Genomic DNA, 10,177 nt, shown 5'->3' on the forward strand with positions numbered 1-10,177 from the left:
TCTAGTCGGGAGTGGTGCTGACTGAAAACAGATGATTTGGAGCGATTCGCGCGCCATCTGTTGGTCATTCTAAGGACTTATTGAACTACCCTCGTATATAGTGTAGATCACTTTTCCGAATGTTCAAAGTATCGAAAGCCAATATTGTGAAAATCGAGGTACCGAAAGTTAAAATATTGAAAGTGAAAAATACGAAAATTCAAATCGCCGAAAACCAACTTTCAGAATTTTCAAAGTATAGAAAACCGTAATACCGAAGAGTCATTGTACCGAAAAATCATTATAGCGAAGATTAAAAATACCAAAAATTTATTTTACCGAAAGGTTAAAATGCCAAAACCCATTATTGCGAAATAGATGGGCTCTATCGTGAAGATGCTTATTCATAAATCAAAAATCAAGCATGAAGGTTCTCGAAGTTGACCGAAATCGTGTATGAGATGATCCTTCGCATGTTTAAATTATAAGAAAGTGCTAGCTGGCGCATCCAAGCTTCAGGTTCCTAGATTGCGCTATTAAAAAAGTGACCGATACTGCGATTGGGCAGTGACTTTTTAAATGACTACTTTCAAATAGTGACTTCTATTATCTATTATATATTTTATGCATACACAAATACAAACCATAAGTCTCATTATATGTGTGTTTCTATGTGTTTGTTATATCGTAAGTCTGATGGCTCTTTATTATGATCTTGCCAACCTTAAATTACGAAGAACAAATATTAAATATACTTTTGCAATAAAACTTTTTGCACTACAAACTGAAAATTTTATTATCAAGTAACGTGTTTATTTGTCATATAAACCATTAATCATTTCTTTGTCATTAAGTCTAGCGCGACAGCACTACATTTCAAATATAGCATTAATGTTATTTTAGTATGAATTTTGTATAAAATGTATCTACTCTTTATAAAAGAGAGTACTTTTTTAAATTATGTGCGTGTAAACGACTTTGCGCATGCTGCGACCAATATTTCTGCGCACGCAAAACTCGTGCTTAGCACACGTCATATTATAAAATACTTTATAACGTCAAATAAATAATCAATTTATAGCTTCAAATTGTCATTTTATGCACTGTCATAACCTTAAAATGTATCACAAATTGAGTTATTCGTACCTCGTGTTATAAAATAGTTTTTGCACTTCTATTATACAGCATGTGCGCAAAATGATGGGAGCGTAGCTCGGACGAGCTTCAATAATCCAATCTACACGTGGTGCATACAGTATTTTTCAACACTACAGTGCGAAAAAAAGTGATAAAGGGCGCCAAATGCTCATTTTGCGCAATGCTTTAACCTCCAAATGTATACAGCTTTGAGTCATACACACGTTATATGAATTACCGAAATAACTGGTTAAAAACAAACAGTAGCACTAGTAGTTTCAACCCACCTTTCCTTTCGGCGTAGTTTTTTGTAGTTTCTTAATACACGAAGAGAATTGTGAAACAGCTGTTACTTCAATTGAGGAGGGCAAAACAGAAAGGGCATCAATTGAACGTAAGTGCCATTGCCATATCACTGGTACTACTAGCACCATATACTTACATGATGCACTGCTTCGTTAATGTCGAAGCGCATTTTTTTAGAATAAGTATAAGACGTGCAAAAGTTAAATAATCATCGTTTAATGCTTATAACTTACCTTATTAAATGTTTTCAAGTTTTGTTTAATAAAAATACTCGCGCTTGTACTAGCGTAAGCTGTTTTTAAATTTTCGGCATTTTGAATCTTCGGTAAAACGTTTTTCGAGATTTTGAACTTTCGCAAAAATGGTTTTCCGCCTTTTAACCTTTCGGTAAAATAAATTTTCGGTGTTTTTAATCTTCAATATAATGATTTTTTGGTATAATGACTCTTCGGTATTACGGTTTTCTGTACCTTAAAAATTCTGAAAATTGGTTTTCGGCTATTTGAATTTTCGTGTTTTTCACTTTCGATATTTTAACTTTCGTTACCTCGATTTTCGCAATACTGGTTTTCGATACTTTGAACATTCGGAAAAGTGCCCTACACTCCTCTAACTAAACATGCCTTCACCAAAAATTGGCCAGGATATCAATTACTAAATTAGGTAACAAATTTTTATGCTGATCAATATAAATAAAATGTTTTTTAAATAATAATAAAATGTAAATTTAAATGCTGATTTGACTTGATTCTAGCTACATTTTTTATTCTAGGCTATATTTTGCTAAAAGTAATCTCAAATACCCTGGAAGAAAGTATAAATGAGGAGTAATTCAAATTTTGCATTATATTTTCTGTGCGAAAAAAAGTTTTCCTAACAATATTCAACGTCTTTTAAAGCCAAAATGAACTATTTTTGGAGCCCCCGCAGGGCCTCTCCATAAGATCCCATGCTTGTTGACACGACCATAAACAGTGATAATTCAAATTTTAACCTGGAAAGGGCCCCTAACAAGGCATTACGTGACAGAGGACACATTTCTCCGCAAAAAAAAACAACTAATTTTAATGATTTTTCATCTTATCGATCTAATAACCGGACTACCTTAAGCCTATGGCATTAAAAACTCCAGCAACTATCGAATATAAGAAAACGAATCCCTAATGTAAATATATAAACCGAGAGAAATAAATTCCAGAAGAGAATTCAGCGCCGCGTGATTACATGAAATTGAATTTCCAGTATTTGGAGAAATCCTTCGTATGCAAGGTATGTCTAGTCTAGACTCTAGTCCAAGCGGCAAATTTGTGGTAGTCACGAAACAATGGTTCAGTTGTTGTTTGCCAGGCGAACGCGGAGTTCAGAGTAGTCGGACAACGACAGAGGTACGCCCAATTCGAATTCGCGAAGTACAATCACAGGTTGTCAGTGAAATCTCCACATTCTTTACCATGCGAAAGGGACAATGTAATAATTTTGATCCAAAAAAGTTCCGTGAACGTGAGATAGGGCTCACATTTGCATTGCATTGACAGAATCGAAGTACACACTGTGTGATTTATTGTCCCAATTTCATACGAGATATCCATATTGATATGTATAAACAATACCCTGTAAAAGATCACTTCCAAAATTGAAAACATAAAATAAAGAATTGCGGTGGGACTGATTCAACTTTAGTTGCTAGCTTGTATATATAGGGATTTTAGATTGATAATGGTAGCATTTTAAGAAAAAAATTGTAATTCAATTGCAAGATCCATTGCATATGAGATTTTCCGACAGAGAATACGTTTTTCTGTATCTTTATTTCTTACAGAAACTGATTTCAGGGCCAGTACGTGTGTTTTCTCGAATTAATTAAATGCAATAACTTTGAGTAAATAAAGACGACTTACCATCCAAATAGAAGTAGCTGACATTATTGTAGAGGTTCGTCACAATTGGCTTAACATTATCGAAGGTCATCGTTTTGAGAAGGTTGTCCCTAAGGTCAAGGAAGTAGATAGCAGGTGCTTCATTGAGGAAGTCCGCGTCAAGAGCGACGAGTTTGTTTTCACTGAGTCTGAGTTTTTTTAAGTTTCTCATGCCTGCGAGTGCCTTTTCTGAGATGAACTTGATCTGATTCTGATCTAGTTCAAGTTCCTGCAGTTCGGGCATTTCAGCAAAACTGCTTTCGCCGATCATTGATATCAAATTGCTTCGCAGGTCGAGCTTTTGCAGGCTTCGTAAGCCCGTAAACATGTCCCGGGTAATTACATTAATCTGATTTCCGTTAAGCTCAAGTTCTTGAAGAGAATTTAGGTAATAGAAGGCTTTATCGTAAATTACAGTGATGTTGTTGCGGTTCACCATAAGCTTCTTCAACATAGGCAGGTTTACAAAACAGTCTCTGAAATTCAAATATTCAATGCAAAATTAGATGATTATGGTCAGAAAGATAAATTATATAATTATTATTGAAAGCTATAACGAAAGTTGACAACCACATTACTTTTTTCAGGTAATAAAATGTTTAAATTCGTCAAACTAACAAAAGAGAACAGCAGAATAATTCATATTTAATTTTAAGAATGAATACATTCAAATCGAAATGTATGGTTATCCTATTAAGACTTCTATTTTTTTAATTCGAAACATTTACAGTATAAAACTTCCAAATTGGAAAAATGTTGAAACTGTACGATTTCTAAAAGTTTAAAATCGAGCAATTCCTAAAGTGCTGCAATATAAGTATAAAAGAATCAGCAATATTAAAAATCTTAAACATTACTAATATTTGTTAAATTGGTAATTATAATTGTGACAATGGGTTCAAATTTTTATTTGTAAAATTTTAAAAATACAATTTAAATATTTAAATATTTTTTAATTTACCTTTTAAAATTTTATGAATAAACGGCCGAAATAAAAAAAAATTAAGTTAAAATCATGTCAATGTGAACATTTTGAAATTGCAACATTAAAAATTAAAACATTAGGCCGTTCTTTACGAAAATGATTTACGTGACTTATATTTTTAAACTAATTCATTCAGGGAATAGATCAATTTTCATTTGAAACATAGGTATATACAAATTTATAGTTTGTTATCAGTGTTTACAGAACCCTAATTTGTTATGAATATTCGTTAATAATTTTGAAAGCTACCATACAGAAAATTATGATTCATAACTGTCAATTCAAATTTTTAATTTCAAACAATATTTATAATAAGCAATAAGCAAACATCGCTCACCTATGAACTTCAACTATCTGATTCTCATCCAAGTTGATGAAAGTCAAGTTGCTCATATTATTGAAGGCATTCCTCTTAATGCCCGAAATCATATTCTTACTCAAATTAATTTCGACAATTGACGAAAGATTAGAGAAGACATTTTCAACAAGTTCATGAATTTTGGCATAGTGTATATTGAATACATGAAGGTTTTTGAGCTGTTTGAGCACCTGTGTTGGAATATAAGTAAAGCTTCCATCAGGTCTGACGGTGAACGTCAACTTTTCGATGTAGATTTGAGAGGAAAAAGAAGACCATAGAGGATTAACCTCTTCAAACTTATTGAAGATCAAACAATTCGTATCGCTTGCATTTCGTAGCCCGTTATTATCACAGTAGCAGAAGAAAGGCGCTTCTCGCCTCTCCAAATCGCAAATGTTTACTTCTTTGCTTTCCTTCGTTTCCTTCGTCGCCTTTTTTTTATTTCTCAGACGAGACGTCACTCCCTCACTTAAGGGTACTGCTAAAATTAGCAGACAGAGTTCAAGGACGACAGCTATTCGGATGACGCTCCACATGGTGCTTCTAGAACAAAAATTAAATTCTCTGTCTTAGTCTGGTTTTGCGTCTGAGTACATCCGTTGGTGAAGAGATATATGCAATTTATTTGAGGAATCAAACTAATAATAGTAAGTCTAGGGAACCAATAACGAAATCATTTTGAGCTTCATCTTAGTTGATATTGGCAGCTCTTTGTTTGTCCTTTGTATATGTTTAGTTCGCGACTATTAAAGTAGCGATTTAAAAATACTCTAAATATGTGTAAATCTGTATCCATAAATAAAAAGGATCCAGTTTGTCGATTTTATTTCATACGTTATGAGTGAATAAGTTATTATACAGTAATATATTTATCGCTTTTTATTTTGTAAAGAAACTCAACATATTTCGTGAACAGGACAGTCGGTCTAATCTGAAATTCACTCAAATGATTTATTGATGTCTTAAAATAGGTAAATACTTTAAAGTTTTTTGAAAATCAAAGTTTCTACATGTAACCGAAAATTCGGTTATTCATACCGGAATTTCGATGCAAATAGCTTCTACCCCTCTCCTCTGCAATTCGTGCTAAAAAAATCAACTGCTTGTACAAAAATAGCAGTACACGTAGCCACGACCTTATCAAAAATTTGAACAAATGTTAACCCCTCAATTAATGGTTTGATTCACGTAAAGAAGCGGGAACGGAAATATTCAATGTCGAGGCTTCCTCCCGTCTGGCCATATCAGGTTGACTGCGTTAGAGGCATATGCTTCAATGGTCTAGAAAAAGCTCATTGTAGGGAAAATGTGTTTCATCGGCAGCACGAGAAATGGAGAGAGGTGCAAAGAAAGAAAAGCAAGTAAAAAACAAATAAACAAGCGTGGTAAAGCAGAAAAGAAGGCTGGCAGACTTTTCCCGTAAAACGAAGGCGACCCGAATCTACCAATGAACGCTCACCGAAAAGGGACACCGCGACGATGCTACAACGAGACGTACCTTTGCGGAGAAGCTGACCCTTTGAAAAATTATCCTACCGAGTGGAAAGTTGCATAATGCCTCCTGTGTGTCACGTCTACCTCTATTTTTGAATCAACTTTCCGCACCTTCCCGGGTTCTCCATGCGGCGTACACACATAGGTGCAAACATATAATATATATTGATTTAATTTCTTAATTATTTTTTATAATTAATTGAATTTTTATAGTCGCATTAACTTCCAGGGTCATGAGATACTGTATTATAGGGTTAATTATAAACTACTAGCAGGCCCAGCCAAACGTTTCTGTGGCTCAGTTATACTACGTTGAATTTATGTTAACTGAACTTGGCGCCATCTATTGGCTGCTTACCCAACCTCGATAACGTGAAATGTTGAAGTGTCGGTCCACAAACTAACTTAGACCAACATTTGTTTAAAAATTATGGAGTGAACAAATAGAAACATTTAATTTGCAATACAAAAATACTGAGGTAATTAAATGAGATAAACAGTATCCTATCCTTTAAGTTGAACCAAATTATAAACAGTATACAAAATTTCATCTACATCGGCTAAATAGTTTCGGCGTTTAGTCGCGACAAACATCGTGACACGGGATTTTATATATTTAGATATGGTATCTGTGAGTTGTATACCAACGGATACACAGTAAAAATAAATACTTACATTTATATTCGCCTTAATTTCAGATTCGACGTGAATTAAGGACGTACCTGAATTTAAGTGTGCAAACTATCTTGAATAAAGCACTAGCTTGTATTAAATAAGAAGTCAGCATTTTTCCACTAGAATAAAGTAAAGTATCCTCGTTAAGTTCAATATTCAGTTCTCAAAGTAAGTTGAGGGCAAACTGAAATAACCCAGGTGGAAATGTCGGTAGTGTGCCGGAGTTCACCACCGGCGCAGTACTGGCCCAGTACAGCCCACCAGTACAGGTAGCCGGTAGTTCGCCCAGTACTGGCAGAACATTGGCTGCACGACTGGAGCGGCACTATGCCAGTAGTAAAAAATAGACTTAAAAAAAACACATCTATAAATGTTGTCAGGGTGTTTTGAAATGTCCAGAATTTGACTATACAATTAAGGTGAAAACATTTTTTTTCTATTACTTTTTTTAAGGAAAGTATTCTAAGTTCCACCTTCAGGAAAAATTGTAAATTTTCCGACAAAATTACGTTGGATGTATGTTTTAATCGTTGAAGAATAGTCTAAAACACCTGAAAATCAAAATTTTACACGAAGGTTTAAAGAAAATGGTTATTAAAAAAATTGTTGCGCGACGTGCTAAAATTTCAAAGTTCCGTCGATAAAAATTTTAAATTTTCATTAAATGTTATTATGAGAACTTTTAAAATGGTCTGAAACTCGAAAAAATAAGATATTACACTTAGTAAAATTGTAGTCGATTTAGATTATTTATTTAATAATTATTTTATTCATATTCCCTTTAACAGTTCGTGTATTTTACATTTACATAACATCGTATAATAACAAATAATTAGGAAAAGGGAGCTTAATATTAGGTACTTTAACTTTTCTGAACTTTAGCTTATGAGGATGGCTTTTTCACCAAGTTTCAACTTGTCGGTTTAGCGCAGTGATTAGCACTCCCGACTGCTAGGCGATAGATTTAGGTATAGATATGTAGGTGCGATCCCCCTTAGTGTTAGAAATTTTATTTGTAACATAATGTTTAGAAATTTAATATATGTATTCATTCTCTAAGCAGTGCTATTAACATGCATTGACAAAATACTCGCAGTCAATTATTATTCATTTTTTAAATACTTTTTTTGTTATATCCTTAGATTATAGAAATAGTGAGTGTTAAAATTAAACAAATAGTTTGAAAATTATAATTTTGTAACTATAAATAATATTAGGACGATATGCAGTCGTATGATGAAGGATGAATGGTCTTTAAAACAATTAAATAATTTTTTATTATTTTTAAAATTAACTCCGGCATCTTCGTATGCCAGCGGTTTGCAAGTACTGCGCCAGTGCTGGCACGCCAGTACCGCCAAGCATTATAAGCCAGTACTGACACAGTACTGACCCAGTACAGCCACCCAGTACTGGGCCGGTGGTGTATTTCTACCTGGGAACCTGTAAGACTTTCGTCACCTAAGATAAAGGAATATACCTTTCCTGAACTTCAGGTTCGTACTATCTTGCATGACGTTACAGAGCGCTTCCGCTACTATACAGCTCGTGGCCATTTATTCTAGTCGCATCCTACTCCAATATTCCTTGTCGCGTTGGTCAGTGTCGGCTATGATACTATGTTTCAGTAATTCGTGGAGTTTGCGTTTCACGGATTTAAAAAAGTTCTGCAGCAAAATCAGTTCCAATTTTCAGCCAATATTTGGATTATTAAGCCCATCAAAAGAATTAAATTATTACAAAACTTTGTACTTCTCAACGTGAGCGCCCTTTCAATACAATACGGAACGCAATTGTCTGAAGATTTTGGACCACACCTGCCCCCAATATACCATTGTTACCATTTTTCCTACTTTTCCTACAGTTTCTTGCAAGTTTGAATCCAACTTGTATATTTTTTAAAACGAATAACTATTATATAAGAACAGCTGAGGAGTGCCGGTAAGGCGTGAGGAATTCCTGTCTTTTAGTTAGAATATTGCCCTTAATTTCAGTAAGGATAATATATTAACTTAAGGTTATACTAGCTTTCAGTATACATATATTCTCTTAATTGAAGAGCGATCATACCTGAAATTCAGATCATGCCTCCCTAAATTTCAAATAGTCCTGACCTGAATTTCAGGAATCTAATTCCCTTAATTTAATGATCAGATGTAATTCTTAATTTCAGATTGCCTATGCTTCTTTTTGTGATGCCTTAAAATAAACCAAATTTTCGACTTAAATTAAGTAGTATTTTTTCTGTGTAGAGTCGAAACTTTCTCAAAACGCACCCAGCTTTGCCTCCTGCTTCGGGAATTGAACCCGCGCCAGCGTGACTTCAAAGGCTGCAATTTTTGAAACGTAAGACAATCACGAGACCATCTGAGCCACAATAATTTTTGGTTAGAGTTGGATTGTTAATTGATAATTTTGCACGGGGATATCCCGGTAAATATCATCAGTCATAGACACATTTTTATAATGCAATCAAGTGATCTGATGAGAACAGTCTGCCCAGACATATTGGACAAAGTCTGGTTTTTACCCCATCATTGACGGACTGGGTTGCAGTCAAGTACACGATGGGGGGACCTACAGCCTAAGGTGGGTTCCGAACCAACAGAACCTCGGTAAAGGTACATTAGAAAATTTCTAGAAGTACCGGCTCAGGGATCGATCCCTGGACCTCTGAGGTGAAGTCCGAGTGTCTAACCAACTGAGCCACCGAGGCTCATTTTAAAAACATTTCTGTGTTGAAATGTTGTCACAGGCTTATACTGCCCAACATGTCAAAGGCATTTTTGGTTAGAGATGGATTTTTATTTGATCATTTTTGCACCGGGATGTCCCAGTATATATCATCAGCCACAGAAGCATTTTTATAATGCAATCAAGAGTTCTGATGAGAGCACTCTGCCCAGACATATTGGACAAAGCCTGGTTTTTACCCCATCATTGAGGGACTGGGTTGCAGTCAAGTACACAATGGGGGGACCTTACAGCCTAAGGTGGGTTCCGAACCACCAGAACCTCGGTAAAGGTACATTGAAAAATTTCCTTTCGGGGTAAGCGTGACTCACTTGGTAGGGGAAAGGAGTAGTGTGTGGAAGGGATAGAGATTTTTCAGATTGATCCAGAATTATCGTGCTATTTAAGTAAATAACACGTTCGTTCCGCAACACAGCTCCGACCCAGGTTGCTGATCAATCTCTTTAGCAATCACCCCAAGCGAAGAATCTCACGAAGTCGTTATGTAAGGTTCCCCACTTGCGTCCATTAGTAGCCAAGGTCTTTGTTTCATGCGTCATTCACTCTACTGACACTCTTTTTCTTAACAAT

The 10,177-nt window shown here is 35.0% G+C and overlaps 1 protein-coding gene across 7 annotated transcripts in view; it reads right to left on the reverse strand.

Annotated features, from left to right (window-relative positions):
* LOC117167645 (connectin) overlaps nt 1–10,177 on the reverse strand; it is a 526,083-nt gene that overhangs the window by 138,382 nt on the left and 377,524 nt on the right. For 5 of the 7 annotated variants that reach the window (XR_004466418.1, XM_033352726.1, XM_033352720.1 and 2 more), the window contains exons 3-4: nt 4,661–5,227; nt 3,321–3,814 (exon numbers count right to left, since the gene is read on the reverse strand). Coding sequence is in view for 6 of the 7 variants with exons in the window: in XM_033352726.1 (XP_033208617.1) it covers nt 3,321–3,814; nt 4,661–5,220 (1,054 nt within the window). In the remaining variant the exon portion in view is untranslated. Of the gene's footprint in view, nt 1–3,320; nt 3,815–4,660; nt 5,228–5,722; nt 5,742–6,182; nt 6,450–10,177 lie in introns of those variants that run through there. The other 2 variants (XM_033352723.1, XM_033352725.1) reach the window with 2 other exon arrangements.

The sequence above is a fragment of the Belonocnema kinseyi genome, chromosome 2 (genome assembly GCF_010883055.1).
Source record: "Belonocnema kinseyi isolate 2016_QV_RU_SX_M_011 chromosome 2, B_treatae_v1, whole genome shotgun sequence".
Taxonomy (NCBI): Eukaryota; Metazoa; Arthropoda; class Insecta; order Hymenoptera; family Cynipidae; genus Belonocnema; species Belonocnema kinseyi.